Raw genomic sequence first — 21,752 nt, 5'->3', positions numbered from 1 at the left:
GTAGCTCAAAGGGTATCGCTTCTCCGCTTTTTGTACTGTGTAAGGAGGCCCAGTCCCAATCAACTACCTCAGGCACAAGTTACTGAAATTGGGAAAAGCGGTGTAAAAAGAAGAGGGCAGGAGAGGTCAAGGAAAAGTGAGTGAAAGCGACAGTCCCAAAATGTTGGCCACACCTTAATCTTGAGTCCTAAATACACACACTTTCCCTCTCCAACCTTTCCCTCTCTCTGGTCTCTCTCTCTCTCTCTCTCTCTCTCTCTCTCTCTCTCTGGTCTCTCTCTCTCTCTCTCTCTCTCTGGCATCTCTCTCTCTCTGGTCTCTCTCTCTCTGGTCTCTCTCTCTCTGGCATCTCTCTCTCTCTGGTCTCTCTCTCTCTGGTCTCTCTCTCTGGTCTCTCTCTCTCTCTCTGGTCTCTCTCTCTCTCTCTGGTCTCTCTCTCTCTCTCTCTCTGGTCTCTCTCTCTCTCTCTCTCTGGTCTCTCTCTCTCTCTCTGGTCTCTCTCTCTCTCTCTCTGGTCTCTCTCTCTCTCTCTCTGGTCTCTCTCTCGCTGGTCTCTCCCGCTCTCTCGCTGGTCTCTCCCGCTCTCTCGCTGGTCTCTCCCGGTCTCTCTCTGGTCTCTCCCGGTCTCTCTCTGGTCTCTCCCGCTCTCTGGTCTCTCCCGCTCTCTGGTATCTCCCACTCTCTCTCTGGTCTCTCTGGCTGGTCTCGCTCTGGTCTCTCTCCCTGGTCTATGCCTGTCTCTCCCTAGTCTCTCTCTCTCATTTGACATTTTAGTAATTTAGCAGATGCTCTTATCCAGAGTGCAGTCAACTCAAAAAGTGAACCAAATTACAATGAAATGTTTTCCTCATTGAAAAGCATTGAAGAGAATTGGAATTTTAGTGTACTTCCTGAATTGAAATGGAATTCAAATCAAATCAAAATGTATTTGTCACATGCGCCGAATACCACAGGTGTAGACCTTACAGTGAAATGCTAACTTACAAGCCCTTAACCAACAATGCTGTTTTAAAAAAATACCCCTCCAAAAAGTAAGAGGTAAGAATAACAAATAATTAAAGAACAGCAGTAAATAACAATAGCGGGGCTATATACAGGGGGTAATGGTACAGAGTCAATGTGCGGGGGCACCGGTGCCGAGGTAATATGTAAATGTAATTGCCCTCAATCCTGGTAAGCACATACATTTTTGTACTTTTTTGTACTCTCTCGCTGTCTACCTCTCATCCTCCCTCTCCCTCTTTCTGCTCTGGGCCCAGCTGTGAGTTGAAGAGTGTCTGACTGGCATGACCCACAGCATTCATGTCCTTCCAGCAGGACTCCTCCCTTGAGCTGCCGGGAAACCGGAGGAGAAGGGAGAGAAGGAGGGAGAGAGGGGAGGAGCGCTGAGACATGCTGACATCAACACCCTCACGCTCTGACGCTAGAGTTGCCATAGTACCCTCCCACCCACCTCCAGTTTTTCTAAAGACCCTAGCCGGGATCTACAACGTTTCTCAACCTTCCCAGAAACAGCCACCCAACGTTTAGTCTAGACTCCCACTCCAGTCTGTTTGTTTATCTTTGTAGTAATCTCCCTGCGTTGTTATTGAAATCCCCTGGAATGAGGCTCACTGACCCATCCAGTGGTGTCACACATACTCTCCCACAGATGTGTCTCTCATCATAATACGCACACAATTGATTCTGTTTTTGGACAGATGCCCTCTGATCCTGAAGAGACGAGGATGGAATAGGACATGAATCATAATGTCTATTTATTAAAACCTCAGAGGTTCGGAAAACACCAGGCCACTGTCTGTATTGTTGAAACGGCCTGACGGACTGTTTGGGTGGAACATTGTTTACCCAATTGAATGTTCGGTGATATAGCGCAAACAGATTGTTTCTTTGTCTGCCGTTGTGTTTCTTCTCTAATATATATGACGTTATTGAATGTGGATGGAAACCAAACCACAATGACAAAATCACACTCCCTAGTGATGTTCTCGGTTTTGGACTTCAGTATTTTCCCACGTCCCGTCTGAAACCTGTTAGGTCTACAGTAGCCTATATAGTGTTACGTAGATTCGCATTCAGCAATTTTTCTTTTTGTTGCTGTCAACTCCTAACCAGCTGAGATCACAGCCATAGATGGAACTCTCCCAACTGGTAGTTAATTGTTTACATTCCCCCAGATCACATTGTACACGTGCACTTTAAGTGGGAAGCTCACTGTGTTGGCCCAGGGTATGTAGTGGAAGGGAGGCCCGTCTGTGCTTCTCATACAAAGACCCCCAATTGACGTGTGAACAATGGAGCGGGCAGTGCACACAGCAGCATTCTGCCCTGTAGGATGGCACAATGGCTCCTTCTCTAGTGCCAGGGGAGGTGCCACCAGCCAACCTGCCAGGCTTACCAGCCTGCCCACCACTTCCACAGGCCCTCGGGCATGGGCAACCATGCCAGCCTGGGCACACAATGCCAACCTGGACACGGCGTCTCGGTGTTAGCCATGCCCAGTGGCGCGTGGCATGACGGCATGAGAGGGCTCACACATGGCTGGCTGCAGGAGAATGAGCCAGTCACCGCCTGTGTTGACCTGTCGGAGAATTAGCTGTGGTTGTTGGGGTAGTGTACTGTAGTGTACTTTAATTATCCTCTCAGTCTCTTTCATTTGTTCTCTCAGTTCTCATTTAATGTCTCGAGCCGTCTTTCTCTTCTGTTTGTCTGTCTGGGCGTGTCAGCTGAAACACTGGTTCGATTACAGTCAGCTCTGTGTGTGTTTTGGCCAGTTCTTCAACAACCATTGTGTGTATGTTGTGGCTTACCTCAATTGCTCTGTCAATGTTTGTATGTTGCGCCGTTCAGAGTTCGTCATTTAAGCATGTCCAATGCACAACACACAATGACTATCAATAGGCCTGTATCTAACAACACAAGATTGCTTGCTTTATCTGAAATACAATCAAACGGGATTCCAAAAACATTATATCAATCGGAAAATCCCCATTTCACTGACCCGTAGGTAGAGATTACCAAGTCAGAAGTCCACATTCATCAGAAGCCAAGGTCTCTTTCCAGGGACTCTGTACAAGGGCAGTGCTGTAGCAAAGGTCTTAAGATCGTAGTTACGATTACCAGGTCTTTGAAATAATGTCAAATAGGATCTTTTCTTAGTAACTTACCTGGCTATATCACATAAGGACATCAAGAGGTTCACAAGTCTGGAAAAGCAGTGATCCTGAAGCTGTATTCCACTGTCTGTTAGTGTAGGCCTCTGGAACCCAGGGCTGCCAGGAGGAACCCAGAGGCCAGAGCAGAGGTAGGCTTGGCCGGGGTGCAGCTGAGAAGAAAGGCTCTATTCTTCTGAGTAGGGGGAAAAAGACCCTGGTCCAGAAGAGGAAGGAAGTGAGACAGGCAGCCTGCTGGAGGGCAGAGAAAGAGAGGGAGAGAGAGTGAGAAGGCCTAGATCAGCCCCAGTCAGCGCCTCTCTCTGCATTCTACACAGCTCTAGGATCAGTGTCTTAAACTGCATAATGAGTGTAGCCATTGGAGTTGGACCTACCAAGACCATGTTCCTGGTCGCATCCATGGCTGCATACGTCCATCCCTCTAGGCTGCAGATCAGTATAGAAAGCTATCCGTGTCTGACGCATTGTTGTGTTGAAGGGAGGGTTGAGATATAGAGAGGGATGCTTCATTCTATAGTGATAGAGGACCTCTTTGTTTAGATAGGACGGCAGGTAGCCAAGCGGTTACAGCGGGGCTGGGTAAACTTTTTTGGCTCGAGGGCCACATCGGGATTTTGAAATCCAACGGAGGGCCGCATTTTTTGGGGGACCAATTGTTTGATAAAATCAATTGGCGGGGGCCTCCGGAGTGACACAGCTGTCTAAGGCACTACATCGCAGTGCTTGAGGCGTCACCACAGACCCGGGTTCAATCCCAGGCTGTGTCACAGCTGGCCGTGACTGGGAGATCCATGAGGCGGCGCACAATTGACCCAGCGTCATCCGGGTTAGGAGAGGGTTTGGCAGGCCGAAATTTCCTTGTCCCATCACGCTCTAGCGACTCCTGTGGCAGGCCGGGGGCATGCATGCTGACACTGTCGCCAGGTGTACGGTATTTCCTCCGACACGTTGGTGCGGCTGGCTTCCGGGTTAGGCGGGCATTGTGTCAAGAAGCAGTGCGGCTTGGCTGGGTCGTGTTTCGTGGGACGCATGGCTCTCGACCTTCGCCTCTCCCGAGTCCGTATGGGAGTTGCAGAGATGGGACAAGACTGTAACTACCAATTTGAATACCACGAAATTGTGGAGAAAAATAATTTAAATAATTTATAATTTAAATTACTCGTGTACCGGATTGAAGTGGCCGGCGGGCTGTACTTTGCACCCCCCCCCCTATTGGGTTAGAGCATTCGGCCAGCAACCAGAAGGGCAGACAAGGTGAAACAACTGACGTGCCCTTGAACAAGGCACTTAACCCCGTACTACTATGGCTGACCCTGTTAAACAACACATTTCACTGTACCTATCTGGTGTATGTGACAATAAAACTATTTTTTTTATAGTCTTACATAGAGAGCAGGGCACTAATGTAATGTTTCTCAGAGCTAGATGCTGTTAACCTCAGTCAGTGGATTAATGTCGACGCTGGGATGATAAGGTTGGTGATAGAACATCATAAAGGCTAATCAAGGGTTATGATGAGAGCGAGAGCAGATTGCTTGGTTGTCCAAACATGACCTCGTATAGTCTTGAGTTTTTTTATTTATTTTTTTGTGCTAAAATGTTAGGTTTGACTGGAATACCTGTACTTCTGATCAGCATTTGTGGATATGTTTTATCCACAAATGTTTTAAATGTTTTGAAAGTTTACACATTCTACTCCAAAATGTGAAACTGTCCTTTTCCTGCAATAATCTTATGAATCGGCAGTGTAGCATCACAAGTTCAAATCAAATGTTTATTTGTCACGTGCGCCGACTACAACAGGTGTAGACCTTACAGTGAAATGCTTACTTACAAGCCCTTAACCAACAATGCAGTTTTTTAAGAAAAATACCTATAAAAAATGTTTTAACAAAAATGAACAACTAATTAAAGAGCAGCAGTAAAATAACAATAGCGAGGCTATATACCGGGGGGGTACCGGTACGTTGTCAGGTGACATGATGAGGAGTTGACCATGCTCGTTGTCTCATGTGGCTGCAGGTTTGAGAAGGGTCGTATCTACACCTACATCGGCGAGGTGGTGGTGTCGGTTAACCCTTACCGTGCCATGAACATCTACGGTCGAGACACCATCGAGCAGTACAAGGGCCGGGAGCTGTACGAGCGACCGCCACATCTCTTCGCCATCGCAGACGCAGCCTACAAAGCCATGAAGAGGAGGAACAAGGACACCTGTATTGTCATCTCAGGTAACGGGGGGAGCCCTCAAAAACGGCCAACCAAATCAGTTTTGATTGATGAATTCTTATCTGTCTAGTGAATTAATTGCAACATAGAAATACCCAACATAATCGGATATTATAAGGGCTCATACATGCTTATAAGAAGTAATACACGTACATAACACTGGTTCAGGTCAAATCACGTCTTCCTTGATGCCAACTTTCTGTCTGGAGTAATGTGAGTTTGTCATTTCAGTGGAAAGCCTTTTGGGGAACTCAATATGACCCTATATAGTTGAAAATAGCAGGACCAATTCTTCACCTTATTTCTAAGAAAACATTGAAAGTGGCCACAAGCTGTGACAGCGCGGTGAAACTATTTGGTTAACAGAGTGCCACTTAGTGGTGAAGAGAGGAATATTCTGTATCAAAAGGCATCAATCCCAAAACTCACCCTGAAGAAGCCTGTGTTAATGGAGATGACATTTTAGACATTCTCATTGGATTCCCTGGCATTTTCTAACACATTTTTGTATTTATTTTTTTCATTGCAGGGGAGAGTGGCGCCGGGAAGACTGAAGCCAGCAAATATATAATGCAATACATTGCTGCTATCACAAACCCCGGGCAAAGAGCGGAGGTGGAAAGGTGAGACATTCTGACGTTCTTCTGTGAGAAGTTTCCATTTTAACGTTCTCAGAATGTCCATGCTAAATGACCTGGGAATGCAGAAGTAATCAGAAATGAGTTGCGTTCCCAGGAGTACAGTATGATAAACGAAAGGTTGAGGTAATTGTCACCATATCACCCGTGGTATGCACTGGGAGGGTTTCTGCTAGATGGAGCAGAAATGCCTCTCTATCGCCGTAGAGAATGTGATGATTTGGGACACAGTCTTGAGTAAGAGTGCGTTGCTTGCCATGCAAGATTAGTATTGGTTGAAGGTAGGCTTGGGCGATATACCGTCACATCGTATACCGGATTATTTCTGAATGTTCAATATTGTATACAAAATACCGCCTCACAGGGGTGCGTGCTACAGCACTGCTTATAACCAGGGTTGGGTAGGTTACTTTCGAAATGTAATCTGTTACAGTTACTAGTTACCTGTCCAAAATTGTAATCAGTAATCTGTCACACTCCAGTTCAACTGAAGGTCATGAGGCATTTCTAAGTTCTATTCTTCAAGAATCAATGGCTATACAGTACCAGTCAAAAGTTTGGACACACCTACTCATTCCAGGATTTTTCTTTATTTTCACTATTTTCTTTATACATTGTAGAATAATAGTGAAGACATTAAAACTATGAAATGACACACATGGAATCATGTAGTAACCAAAAAAGTGTGAAACAAGTCAAGATATATTTGAGATATTTTATTCTTCAAAGTAGCAACCCTTTGCCTTGATGACAGCTTTGCACAGTCTTGACATTCTCTCAGCCAGCTTAATGAGGAATGCTTTTACAACCGTTTTGAAGGAGTTCCCACATATGCTGAGCACTTGTTGACTGCTTTTCCTTCACTCTGCGGTCCAACTCATCCCAAACCATCTCATTTGGGATGAGGTCAAGTGATTGTGGAGGCCAGGTCATCTGATGCAGCACTCCATCACTCTCCTTCTTGGTCAAATAGCCCTTACACAGCCTGGAGGTGTGTTTTGGGTCATTGTTCTGTTGAAAAAAAAATGATTGTCCCACTAAGCGCAAACCAGATGGGATGGCGTATCGCTGCAGAATGCTGTGGTAGCCATGCTGGTTTAGTGTGCCTTGCATTCTAAATAAATCAGAGACAGTGTCACCAGCAAATTACCATCACACCTCCTCCTCCATGCTTCACGGTGGGAACCACACATGCGGAGATCATCCGTTCACCTACTTTGCGTCTCACAAAGATACGGCGGTTGGCACCTAAAATCAAAAATTTGGACTCATCAGACCAAACAACACATTTCCACAGGTCTAATGTACATTGCTCGTGTTTCTTGGTCCAAGCAAGTCTCTTATTCTTATTTGTGTCCTTTAGTAGTGGTTTCTTTGCAGTAATTCGACCATGAAGGCCTGATTCACGCAGACTCCTCTGAACAGTTGATGTTGACATGTGTCTGTTACTTGAACTCTGTGAAGCATTTATTTGGGCTGCAATCTGAGGTGCAGTTAACTCTGCCATAATATGGACTTGGTATTTTACCAAATAGGGCTACATTCTGTATACCACCCCTACCTTGTCACAACACAACTGATTGGCTCAAATGCATTAAGAAGAAAATAAATTCCACAAATTAACTTTTAACAAAGCATACCTGTTCATTGAAATGCATTCCAGGCGACTACCTCATGAAGCTGGTTGAGAGAATGCCAAGAGTGTGCAAAGCTGTCATCAAAGCAAAGGATGGCTACTTTGAAGAGTCTCAAATGTATAATATATTTTGATTTGTTTAACCCTTTTTTGGTAACTACATGATTCCATATGTGTTAATTCATAGTTTTGATGTCTTCACTATTATTATACAATGTATAAAATAGTAAAAATAAAGGAAAACCCTGGAATGAGTAGGTGTGTCCAAACTTTTGACTGGTACTGTATACCAAGCCTTTTTTGATATTCTCTGAGGACCGTTATTAGCATGTTTTAACCACTCCTATATAAATGGTAGATTACCAGACACAATTGTTGTTATTCATCCTGACATCATTACCCCCTAGCAACATATGTGGGTTACATACACACACACACACACACACACACACACACACACACACACACACACACACACACACACACACACACACACACACACACACACACATACACACTCAACCCCTTTCTCCCACAAACAACCATAAGCTCAGATGCTCAAGTCTTTCCATCCCTGATCCCAATTCAAGAAAGGACTTGATTTACAAATTCATATACAGTTGCAGCTGTTTGAGAACGCATGCAAAATTGAGCTAAAACTGGCAAAAATGGGGAGATTTGATTAACCATTGTCAAGTGCTTGGTGATGGAGATCAGATACACCCCTTTCCCCTGAAACACACACACGCTGGTCCGGCGCTGTGACCATTTCCCCAAGCATCTCTGTCTGACTTTGGGGCCACAATGATATGCCCCCTCTCTGATTGTCTGAGGGTGACCCCCTCCCCACGGGTTACTGCATCTAGTGTTTCCAGCACTGCCACTACCCGGGTGGGGGCACCCTACCGGAATCCCCACTGGTTAGGTACAAGGTCGTCAAGGTTCTCATTAGCAGCTTTGAGAATTTTCTTGTATGTTATGCTCTCCCTTCAGGGGGCTTTGGCTTTGTAGGACCAACCCTGCCAGGCAGGTGCAGAATCTTGACGGGGCAGTGCTGCTTTAGTAGGTCTATGATGATATTCATCTTTCTGATTTGGCTGCGTATAGGCTACTTACAGTAGGCCCATAAAACATAAGGACTTCTCCTTAGTATATGGATCGCTCTGGTGGGTGTCTAGGGTATAGGATTGGGGACCGTTCGATTATGATAGGACAATAAATAAATAAACTAGATTCATCATTTATTTTAAAATGTATATCCCATATCTACACAATTGAAAGCTCTCTCTCACACAACCCCTGCTCACGAACACACATGGGCTCTGGGATATGCAACAGTTTTCCTTTTTCACTCACTTAACTCCACACTTTTCCAAACACAAAAACACACACCCCACCTTCCATCACAATACATCTGCACATACCCACACACTGTGCTGTCCTCTGTTTGCTGTGTTTTAACTCTACCATGTTGATTGAGTACTTTTGTGTTCCAGTTCCTTATCTTTGAAGATGTATTCTTTCGCTAATGATCCTTTCTTCTAATGCTGTCTTATCAATTTATAAAATACTATACATGGAAAGTCTAATACTAATTATTTTTCCAACATTCCCTATATAGAATGGTATAGCGTTGTTGTAGTTTGCTTCTTTAACAATTGTTGTATTTTATTGCTTTTCTAAATATATACTGTATATTTTTATTACAATCCCTACCATGGCTAGTATTGGGTCTTTCTTTCCATTATTCGACTCTTCTATGGGAACTTTGTAATATTTAGAATAGCCATGGAGTAGTCTTTGTGTCTCGGAACATTTGGTTATCAATATGCAGTTTATCGACTACGAGAGCTACACGTTTCCCTTTTAATCTATTCACCTTGAAGATTGGGTACAGAACTTTGCGCTGTTGTTCAATTTTGTCGGGAACTGATCATTCATGCCTATTTTCGTGCCAGCGAGTCTTTTACTCAGGCTTTTAACCAAAGTCGAGGGCCTGCAAACCGTGCCAATATATCCTCCAAACACCAGCTTTCAGGGCTTTATCATTTTATACGGGTTTTCATAAAAAAACATTATATTAATTTATTCATACTTTCATCCTTCCAAGAGATATAGTCCCGACACAAATCTAAGGTTGCTACCCAAGCCGGCTGGTCTTTCGTTGCCAGAGACGCGACCCAGTCACTAAGTATTTTTGTTCTATATCTATGGATGCGACCCATTCGTTCATTCTAAATGTTCCATTGCCATACTGGCTGGCGTTCTTATCCCTTGCTTGCTAGCTGGCCAACTACGGCTAACTTAGTCAGGTCAAACAGTGCAGCCAGAATAACAGCAAATTAGCTACATTTGCGTTTGTTTAAGCTGTTTTCTAGTGACATTTATTTGGATACATCCATAACAATTAGCTAATGATGCATGATTTCGCCTGGCATAGAAAATGTGCTCTCTCGTTAGTACACTGTTGTTCAGAGGAGCTAGCCAACAACACAGCTAACACAATCACTTCAAACTGAAGCTGGAAAGACAGCAAACTAGCTGCATTTCGTTTACTTTTACCTGTTTTCTGTTGACATTTATTTGTATATATCCTTAAAAATTATGCCAGCTGATTCTTGATTTCGACTGGCTGAGAAAAGCTCCCTGCCTGTCTGTCTCATCCCGACTCCCGACACATTCATTACTATGGGACAGCTGGAGATCGAATTTCAATATGGAAACAATGCTGCAAATGTCGGAGAGACAGTCGGCAAGGTTTGTGTAAATCTCCGCTGCTAGTCTAAAAGAAATGGGAGATAATGTCTAGATGCTTTTATAATGGATAGCAAGTTTATAAATTGCCTGGCTGGGCTGATGAGACAGTGGATTGCGCAGGAAGATCGAACAGAGTAAATAGGCATTTCAACCTCATAGCTTTTAGCTGGTGGTAACTTGTGGAGTAGACACGGGCTGGAATGCGGATTTAACCAATCAGCATCCAGGATTAGACCCACCCATTGTATAAATCCTTATAGGCCTTATCTTCCAAAGTACACATGCTGTATTATATATCCTATCAGCAGTGGTGTAGTGCTATTAATGACATCATTATTTCCTCAAAGTTTGTACCGACAGATGTAGCGTATCAAATATCATTGTAGAACAGGCCTATGCATAAAATATATCCTCCAATACATCCTCCAATTTGCGGTGGCAGGTAGCCTAGTGGTTAGAGCATTGGTTGCTAGAAAGGTTGCTAGATCAAATCCCCAAATCTGTCGTTCTGCCCCTGAACAAGGCAGTTAACCCACTGAACAGTGGCCGTCATTGTAAAATAAGAATTTGTTCTTAACTGACTTGCCTAGTTAAATAAAGGTTACATTTAAAATAAAGTAAATCACAATGTCTGCCTATGCCCACACATATTGTCTCAAGGAAATGCAACATTAGTAATACCTCATTTCAAAATATGCCATCATCACTGTCAATCGTGAATGATAATTCTTAATGTTTTTTTCCGGTGAAACATCCAAAACTGCATCTGCATGCCAATAATTTGATTGATCTTAATCCGTTTCATGGGAATATGCATTTAGAGGACTGTTTCTTGAGCTAATTAGACCAGATGGTGTCAACAAACTATTAGCCTTTTCTTGCATTTTGTTTCAATAAAAGCATATCGCGCTTTGTTGAGATTTGGCGCATGATCATTTTTTGGGGACTCGTCAGCCTCAGCTAACCATCCTAAAATCTCATCAGAAATGAGGTGTTTTTGGTGTAACATTATAGGCCTACTATTCTATGCTATTATATTCAGTTCTGTCATGTAAATTTCAAATGAATCATTATGTGATCTTGCGAGACATTGATTTAGCTTTAATCTAACTTTACTAAACGAGCACCATTGTGAGAAGTGATAATCTTCTATTTGTAATAGTAATACTAGGCTAAAGTGATGAGAAGGACTATTAGCCGTAGGCAACATATCTTGATGAGTGTTACTTTAAGCGATTGGAGTGCCCTTCGTGGTGATGAAAGGACAGCGCCAGGATCGCACAATGATAAACAAGTTGAACCAACTTAGCCATTCGGTCAGTTCAGGAACAAACAGCATTAATTTGCAGTATAGCCTAATAGGCCTACGACTACGTGGTATAGCTATTTGTAGGCTATAGCCTGATGTAAATAAAAAAATACATTTAGCTTAATATCATTGCACTGTTTGCGAGGAGATTTTTGTAGCCTACACTACACTGTATCATAAATCAACTTTGATTTGATTAGCTTGAACACATGGTTACAATATCTTTTGTTTTTGTTTTTTATATATTTTTTTCTAAATGTAATCTTTTATTTAACTAGGCGAGTCAGTTAAGAACAAATTCTTATTTACAATGACGGCCTACCCTAATATACCCTATTACAGAATAAAAGAAAACAGAGGTGAACTATCAATTCATGTAATTTATTTGCATAGATTAAACATGCTATCAAATCAATTGACCAAGTAGTGAACATAAATCATTACTACGTAGAATTGCAGGAAATTCATTTTAAAAACAGCTATAAAATCAATATTTTAGTGTGGTTTATTAACCCATCTCAAACTATAACCTAAATGCGCCTCCCGAGTGGCGCAGCGGTCTGAGGCGTCACTACAGATCCTGGTTCGATCCTGGGCTGTGTCGTGACTGGGAGACCCATGAGGCGGCGCACAATTGGCCCAGCAATGTCCGGGTTAAGGGAGGGTTTGGCCAGCCGGGATGTCATTGTCCCATCGCTCTCTAGCAACTCCTTGTGGTGGCCAGGCATATGCACGCTGACTTCGGTCGCCAGCTGTACAGTGTTTCCTCCGACACATTGGTGCGGCTGGCTTCCGGGTTGAAGCGAGCAGTGTGTCAAGAAACAGTGAGGCTTGGCAGGGGACGCATGGCTCTCGACCTTCGCCTCTCCCGAGTCCGTACAGGAGTTGCAGTGATGGGACAAGACTGTAACTACCAATTGGATATCATGATATTTTTAAGAAAAGTATAATATCTGAAAATGTAGCTAGACTCTTACCCGTATACATGGATGAACGCTTCACGGCAGCGTGTTTTTTCAGTTTAGTTTGTAGCTAGCTACAGCTGGTTTGACCCGTTGTTAAAAACTATAACCTAAATGCATTATTACGAAGCCTACAGTTCTTCATCGTCCTCGACAACACCAGAGAAGACAGGGAGGAAACCACCATTTACTTCTAGGCTGCTATACATATTGATTTGGTTTGTCATTCTATCGTTTTTCATGGAATTTCAGTGGTAATTAAATACATTTTATTTTAAATATATCTGAATGAATTGTACAGAATTTGTTTTACCAACTCCGTGTATTCTCAAATTTAAAAAAGTGAGGGAGCATCACTCCGCGCTCCAGCAGCACTACACCCCTGCCTATCAGGTCATTACTAGTTATTACCCCTGTTATCATTTCTACATTGGCCCAAAGATCAAAGCTCAGCTGTATAAATGCTTTATAACCCTCCTTATGACACACACATGATTGACACACACCACTTGTAATAAAATCCCAGAAATAGGGTTGTTTATGGCCTTTTAGTGCTGAATATATTGCCCTTGACCCACTACATCTTCCCTGTAGCCATTTTAAAGGAGTAAAACTGTCGTTTTGTGTTATTTTAAGTCACATTTATAAGCCCACAACTCTCCCAGTTCTGTCCTGCCTGTAAGGAAATGCTACAGGCTGTATGGAGCTCCGACTAATGGGATAGCCAGAGCGGGTGGTATATGTGACCTGCGGTGCTCGTGTTTGTATGGGCCATGGGAGGAGGCGTGCACCCCAGCACAGAGTATGTTGTGAGGAGCCTGTGGTCTGACCCAGCACTTCACAGCATAAATACACAGCATAAATAACCAGGGCCAACGCAGTCTGTGTGCTAAGTAGAGTTGTCATATACTGCACCTGAACATGTTGATATAAGACACTCCAACCATCTATAACCATGTCCTAACACAGATGGGCCCCATAAGGAACCGACAACTGTAGGATCTGACTGAGTAATGACTGTTCTACCTAATCGGTGTAAAATGGAGAACTTACAGGGATAGTGTAAGATTCTGGCCAGCGTACCTGTAGACTTCCAGTCGTTGTGCTAACGCATGTTAGCAATGGCTCGCGAAACTACCTTCAATTTCCTTCATACTGCACGCGGAGAAATGGTATCCACGAGTTCATCTGACTCGGAGTAAGTAGAACAATGCCAGAATCTCGTACTATCCCTTTAAATCTTAACTCGAGTGTATCTACCTCACACCATTATATTCAGCCACTTCGTCCGCCACAGGCCACCTTATTGTTTGTCTCCGTGGGTTAGTATCGGTTGATAGGAGCCCGGCGAGCCGTTAGTATCACTGAGAACATGTGTCGCCTCTCTGTCCAGGGTGAAAAACATGCTGCTGAAATCCAACTGCGTCCTAGAGGCCTTCGGCAACGCCAAGACCAACCGCAACGACAACTCCAGCCGCTTCGGCAAGTACATGGACATCAACTTCGACTTCAAGGGAGATCCCATCGGGGGCCACATCAACAACTACCTGCTGGAGAAGGTAGGGGGCGCTTGAAAAGACATGTTTTATTCCCGATGAGATCATCTGTATAGATAAAGATAAATTATATTTCTCTCTGAATCAACTAAACTAAATCTTTCTCTTACAGTCCAGAGTCATCTTCCAGCAGGAGGGGGAGAGAAGCTTCCACTCATTCTACCAGGTGCGTGTGAGCGTTTCCGTGTGTGTTACACGCCAGACTGATGCCACCGTAAGCTGGTATACAGACCAGATAGGCCGTGGGTCTGTGACTGTTGTTAAGCATAAAGGCATGGTGATGTCATAGCTGTTACAGCCCGTGCTGTCAGTGGAAAATATACATCCATCTTCTCACCTCATTATCTCCACTAATAAACCTCCATCTTTCTCACTCCATAAACTCCCGATTCTCAAGGGACTTCACCCTCCATTGGTCCGGTCTCGTTATCTAGATTATTATTTTCCTTTCCTCCATTTTACTGTGGAGTTACAGCAACATCCAAATTAAATAGGGGGCGGCAGGTAGCTTAGCTGTTAAAAGCATTGAGCCGGTAACCAAAAGGCCGCTGGTTCGAATCCCTGAGCCGACTAGGTGAAAAATCTGTCTGTGCCCTTGAGCAAGGCAATTAACCCTAATTACTCCTGTAAGTCGCTAAATGTAAATGGTTTAGACTGTAAATACTGAACAGTCATTGGCATGTGTCACTACTGACTCGGTCTCTATCTCTCTCATTCTCTCTCCGTTCTCTTCAGATGGTTAAAGGAGGTCCTGAGTCTCTCTTGCGGTCCCTTCACGTCTCGAAGGACCCCACAGCCTTCAACTACATCAAAGTGGGAGGCCACATCAAGGTACTGTAGGTCACTACAGAACTATATCTAGTTTGAACCCTAATTTTGTATAAATGGTCACAAAAACAAGTTCTAGACAGAGATTGTCACTATCATGCTGTGTTTATTTGGTCACTGTTTATTTTCCCAGGAATAAAGATACACAAGCCCAGCTATTAAAACATTGTTTAAATAAAGCAGGCATGTCCGTTCTGCTGTCTCTGCACTTGAAGCTAAACGAGCAGGAAGAAAACAATATTTTATAGCAACAAACAACGTGACGTCATGGAACAGAACAGAGCTAGGGCCCAAACTGCTGAAGTGGTTTGTACATGGTCCCATTTTTATAGGAATAGTCCCCGACTGACGCTCAGTGTTCTGTCTTGAAGACATTTGTGGTCATCTAGTGATTCCTACTGTATGACTTTGGCTGCTGGGAGGGGAAACATGTTAGGAATGAACTCGTCCTTGCCAAAGTGAGGAAGTGGTGTAGTTGGCCAGTGTTACAGACTGATCAAAAGTAGATGCCAAGTAAATATCTTGACTAAATTCACGACACTAGCTGGAAGTTTTCCTTCAAAACGGACAAAATGTGATTTGTGTGAAATGAGGGGACAAATACTTTCCAATTGTTGGTAGTTTGATTGTTCTACTCCTCCATCTCCCTCCTTTCTCTTTCCCTGTCACAGTCGTCCATTGACGATGGTGGTGATTTCAAAGCAGTAGCAGACGCCATGAAGGTGATCGGCTTCACAGCAGATGAGCTCCAGACGGTTTACAAGGTCCTGGCCACTATCCTGCACCTGGTAATACCCCATACTAACTCCTAACCCTATTGGCCTGCCAGCAGGGTTAGCATAGGTTCAAATGAAACAGGGTTAAATGTGCGGTCACTAGTGAAAATCTACACACCCCTCACATTTTGCTGCTTTAAAATGTCATCTAAAAAGGGACTACATTAGATTGTTTTCCTATCGATATATACAACCTACTGCACATTCTACAAATATATTACACATTTCGAAGAAATACAAGATGAGGATGTATTGCTTGCGTATGTCTCCACAACCAAGAGTTACTACCTGGTGGAAGCAGGTAATACATTACACATTACAGCTGTGAATCATTTTGAATAAGATTCTACCAACCTTGCACAACATGCTGTATATCCATTGTTTTTGTCAAAAATGCTCAAGCTCAGAACATTTGGTTGGGAATCATTGATGGACAGCAGTATTCAAAACTCGTCTCAGATTTATTAATGCAGATTTAAGTCAGGAAAGAGACCATTCCGACTGGACTATTTGCAAAAAGGCTGTTAAATAATACTGCAAGACAACTCCGCAACTACACAATTTTTGTCCTAAATTAAAAACTACAGATTTCGGTAAAATCCAATCCAATACAACACAACGCGGAAGTGAAACCCTCTGTATTGTGGTGGCAGCATCATGTTATGGGTATGCTTGTCATCGGCAGGGACTGGGGAGTTTGTTAAAGGAAAACCTAACCTTGGGATGTAGTTTATTTTGCAGCGAGACAATTACACACATTTTTATCTAAAGACACACCAGAATGCCTTTCCAAGAGGTGTTAAGTGTTCCTGTGTGGTCTAGTCTCAGTCCTGACCTAAATTTGCTTGAAAATCAGGTGCGAGGTTTGAATATTGCTGATTCCCAACCAAATTTAATGAGCATTACTGAGAAATTTGAAGAAAAACATATGTTGCCCAAAGAGTTGAGCAAAGTTGGTAGAATATTATTTGAAAATCATTCACAGCTGTAGTGGCTGTCGAAGGAGCGTCCACCAAGTGTTTTTTATGTATTCATTTGGAAAATGTTCTAAATGTCTTTCACTTTGTGAATGTCGAGTAGGTTGTGTAGATCTGTAGGAAAATAAATGAATGTTATCCTTTTTTGATGTATTTTTAAGGCAGCAAAATGTGACGACTGTGTAAAGGGTGTGTAGACTTTCTCCAGGCACTGTATACTCAGCAATATGTCATCATCATTTACTGTGGGGTGACTTCTTGTTGTGTAATCAGTCTCCCTTTAAAATGGAACAGGTTTGAATGAAACAGCATTGAATGGAAACAGTCCAGCCCTTTGTTTGTGCTATTCTCCTCCCCTTTTCTCCAATGCTATTACTCCACATAGTCCCTTTAGTTTACAGTTTGCTTCCTGTATTTACTTCCATGTGACCTCTCCCAGGGCAACCTGACCTTTGGTGTGGACGGTGACACAACACTGATTGAGAACTCCAAGGTGGTGGCGGTGATCGGGGACCTGCTGGCCACTAAGGAGGAGAATGTTGAGAAGGCCCTGCTCTACCGTACTGTGGCCACCGGCCGTGACGTCATTGACAAGCAGCACACGGCCCAGGAGGCCAGCTACGGCCGGGACGCCTTGGCTAAGGTAGCTAATGCTAGTACACTATATTAACCGATGCACAGTTAACTGTCAACATGCTGACCCTTAGCTAAGGTAGCTATCTAGCACGCTACACTACGTTAGCCGCTTGGTTAACAGCAGCTATTGCCAACTCTCAACGATAATGCCAACTCTCAAAAAGGGTTTGCGAAATGGGCCCAATGTTGATTTAGACGTGGTAGGGCTACCACTTTTTTTTAAGTAACCAGTGTAGCATCTTATGAATGCTTCTGCGTAAAAGAGGAACCAGTGTAGGTAGGCTGACTATGGATGCATTTCACTCTGCTTTCTGTCAATTGATTTTGGTCTACTGTTGTCTGCCTTGGTATTGGGGCTTGTGACCAACAGGCTATGTACGAAAGAATGTTCTGTTGGATCGTGGGAAGGATCAATGATGTCATCGAAGTAAAAAACTATGACGCCAAAGTCCACGGGAAGAACACGGTCATCGGCGTGCTGGACATCTATGGCTTTGAGATCTTTCAGAACAACAGGTTAGGAGCCGTGTCTGCTAGAAATACGTCAACATAGAATGTACTTCAGCATAGAACGTCTACTTGAGTTGGTCTCTTTTCTTATACATCAATATGAATGTACTGGCATTTTACACATTTAGTGTCAATCTCTCTGTCATGACACTTAGTTGATTTGTATTAACACAGCATAAAACATGTATGGTCTAGTTCAATTCAAACCAGGGTCACAGTCATTCACTCACCCTCTCCTTGTCTTTCTGTCTGTCAGCTTTGAGCAGTTCTGTATTAACTACTGTAATGAGAAGCTGCAGCAGCTCTTCATTCAGCTGGTGCTGAGGCAGGAACAGGAAGAGTACCAGCGCGAGGGAATCCCCTGGAAACATGTAAGGCCGCATCTTGGTTCCACACCACTCATGTCTTGTATCACCCACGGCAGCATTGTCACTTTGCCTCAAGTCATTCTCCTTCCATTGAATATGACTACTAGGAGCGTCTTCCTCCCTGTACTGGTTTTAGTTGTAATGATATACTGATCCCCTGTTTTCTCTCTGTACCTGGGCGTAGATTGACTTCTTCAACAACCAGATCATTGTGGACCTGGTGGAGCTGCAACACAAGGGCATCTTCTCTGTGCTGGATGAGGCCTGTATGAACGTGGGCAAAGTCACCGACAAGGTCTTCCTACAGGGACTCAACAGCAAGCTGGGCAATCACGCCCACTACACCAGCCGCAAGGTACGTTGGAAACAATAGGAAATCTTTGGCAATTCATTAATTACATGTTTATTCATTTCCAGTATTGACTGAATTGAAAGTGGAATTCACCCCAACAATGTGGACACATGGATATGATCACACTAGGCTTGATGCACCAATGGGTTTCTTCTGTCCACATGGCGTAGTGGTAACTTTGGGACAACATTAGCGATTACAAAACATTTGTGATTTTAAAGGCTTGCTCTCTGCAATTATAAAGTAATGCTAAAGTAATGCAACAACCAAGCCCAGTGATATTTTTAATTTTTATATATATATATATAAAAAAAAAGGCACCTTTATTTAACCAGGTAGGCCAGTTGAGAACAAGTTCTCATTTACAACTGCGACCTGGCCAAGATAAAGCAAAGCAGTGCGACAAAAACAACAACACCGAGTTACACACATGGGATAAACAAACGTACAGTCAATAACACAATAGAAGAATCTATATACAGTGTGTGCAAATGTAGTAAGATTAGGGTGGTAAGGAAATAAATAGGCCATAGTGGTGAAATAATTACAATTTAGCATTAACACTGGAGTGATAGATGTGCAGATGATGATGTGCAAGTAGAGATACAGGGGTGCAAAAATAAACAACAATATGGATGAGGTAGTTGGGTAGGCTATTTACAGATGGGCTGTTTATAGGTGCAGTGATCGGTAAGCGGCTCTGACAGCTGATGCTTAAAGTTAATGAGGGAGATATAAGTCTCCAGCTTCAGTGATTTTTTTTTTGCAATTCATTCCAGTTTCAGCAGCAGAGAACTGGAAGGAAAGGCAGCCAAAAGAGGAGTTGGCTTTGGGGATGACCAGTGAGATATACAGTGGGGAGAACAAGTATTTGATACACTGCCGATTTTGCAGGTTTTCCTACTTACAAAGCATGTAGAGGTCTGTCATTTTTATCATAGGTACACTTCAACTGTGAGAGACGGAATCTAAAACAAAAATCCAGAAAATCACATTGTATGATTTTTAAGTAATTAATTTGCATTTTATTGCATGACATAAGTATTTGATCACCTACCAACCAGTAAGAATTCCGGCTCTCACAGACCTGTTAGTTTTTCTTTAAGAAGCCCTCCTGTTCTCCACTCATTACCTGTATTAACTGCACCTGTTTGAACTCGTTACCTGTATAAAAGACACCTGTCCACACACTCAATCAAACAGACTCCAACCTCTCCACAATGGCCAAGACCAGAGAGCTGTATAAGGACATCAGGGATAAAATTGTAGACATGCAACAGGCTGGGATGGGCTACAGGACAATAGGCAAGCAGCTTGGTGAGAAGGCAACAACTGTTGGCGCAATTATTAGAAAATGGAAGAAGTTCAAGATGACGGTCAATCACCCTCGGTCTGGGGCTCCATGCAAGATCTCACCTCGTGGGGCATCAATGATCATGAGGAAGGTGAGTTATCAGCCCAGAACTACACGGCAGGACCTGGTCAATGACCTGGAGAGAGCTGGGACCACAGTCTCAAAGAAAACCATTAGTAACACACTACGCCGTCATGGATTAAAATCCTGCAGCGCACGCAAGGTCCACCTGCTCAAGCCAGCGCATGTCCAGGCCCGTCTGAAGTTTGCCAATGACCATCTGGATGATCCAGAGGAGGAATGGGAGAAGGTCATGTGGTCTGATGAGACAAAAATAGAGCTTTTTGGTCTAAACTCCACTCGCCGTGTTTGGAGGAAGAAGAAGGATGAGTACAACCCCAAGAACACCATCCCAACCGTGAAGCATGGAGGTGGAAACATCATTCTTTGGGGATGCTTTTCTGCAAAGGGTACAGGATGACTGCACCGTATTGAGGGGAGGATGGATGGGGCCATGTATCGCGAGATCTTGGCCAACAACCTCCTTCCCTCAGTAAGAGCATTGAAGATGGGTCGTGGCTGGCTCTTCCAGCATGACAACGACCCGAAACACACAGCCAGGGCAACTAAGGAGTGGCGCCGTAAGAAGCATCTCAAGGTCCTGGAGTGGCCTAGCCAGTCTCCAGACCTGAACCCAATAGAAAATCTTTGGAGGGAGCTGAAAGTCCGTATTGCCCAGCGACAGCCCCGAAACCTGAAGGATCTGGAGAAGATCTGTATGGAGGAGTGGGCCAAAATCCCTGCTGCAGTGTGTGCAAACCTGGTCAAGAACTACAGGAAACGTATGATCTCTGTAATTGCAAACAAAGGTTTCTGTACCAAATATTAAGATCTGCTTTTCTGATGTATCAAATACTTATGTCATGCAATAAAATGCAAATTAATTACTTAAAAATCATACAATGTGATTTTCTGGATTTTTGTTTTAGATTCCGTCTCTCATAGTTGCAGTGTACCCATGATAGAAATTACAGACCTCTACATGCTTTGTAAGTAGGAAAACCTGCAAAATCGGCAGTGTATCAAATACTTGTTCTCCCCACTGTACCTGCTGGCGCGCGTGCTACGGGTGGGTGTTGCTATGGTGACCAGTGAGCTGAGATAAGGTGGGGCTTTACCTAGCAAAGACTTATAGATGACCTGGAGCCAGTGGGTTTGGCGACAAATATGAAGCGAGGGCCAGCCAATGAGAGCATATACTACCCAGTGGTGGGTAGTATATGGGGCTTTGGTGACAAAACTGTTGGCACTGTGATAGACTACATCCAATTTGCTGAGGAGAGTGTTGGAGGCTATTTGTAAATGACATCGCCGAATGTCAAGGATTGGTAGGATGGTCAGTTTTACGAGGGTATGTTTAGCAGCATGAGTGAAGGAGGCTTTGTTGCTAAATAGGAAGCCGATTCTAGATTTAATTTTGGATTGGAGATGCTTAATGTGAATCTGGAAGGAGAGTTTACAGTCTAACCAGAGACCTAGGTATTTGTAGTTGTCCACATAAGTCAGAACCGTCCAGAGTAGTGATGCTAGGCGAGCGGGTATGGGCAGCGATCGGTTGAAGAGCATGCATTTAGTTTTACTAGCATTTAAGAGAAGTTGGAGGCCACGGAAGGAGTGTTGTATGGCATTGA

General features: G+C 43.6%; 1 protein-coding gene across 1 annotated transcript in view; it reads left to right on the top strand.

The window, feature by feature from the left end:
* LOC139570237 (unconventional myosin-Id-like) overlaps positions 1-21,752 on the top strand; it is a 120,583-nt gene that overhangs the window by 30,343 nt on the left and 68,488 nt on the right. Inside the window, exons 2-11 of the mRNA XM_071391943.1 lie at positions 5,196-5,404; positions 5,932-6,025; positions 14,098-14,263; positions 14,373-14,426; positions 14,996-15,091; positions 15,760-15,876; positions 17,281-17,484; positions 17,848-17,993; positions 18,244-18,358; positions 18,540-18,710. Of these exons, the coding sequence (XP_071248044.1) occupies positions 5,196-5,404; positions 5,932-6,025; positions 14,098-14,263; positions 14,373-14,426; positions 14,996-15,091; positions 15,760-15,876; positions 17,281-17,484; positions 17,848-17,993; positions 18,244-18,358; positions 18,540-18,710 (1,372 nt within the window). The remainder of the gene's footprint in view (positions 1-5,195; positions 5,405-5,931; positions 6,026-14,097; positions 14,264-14,372; positions 14,427-14,995; positions 15,092-15,759; positions 15,877-17,280; positions 17,485-17,847; positions 17,994-18,243; positions 18,359-18,539; positions 18,711-21,752) is intronic.

This window comes from Salvelinus alpinus, chromosome 3 (genome assembly GCF_045679555.1).
Source record: "Salvelinus alpinus chromosome 3, SLU_Salpinus.1, whole genome shotgun sequence".
Classification (NCBI taxonomy): domain Eukaryota; kingdom Metazoa; phylum Chordata; class Actinopteri; order Salmoniformes; family Salmonidae; genus Salvelinus; species Salvelinus alpinus.
The sequence above is the reverse complement of the archived record's forward strand: the minus strand, read 5'-3'. Positions and strand labels throughout refer to the sequence as shown.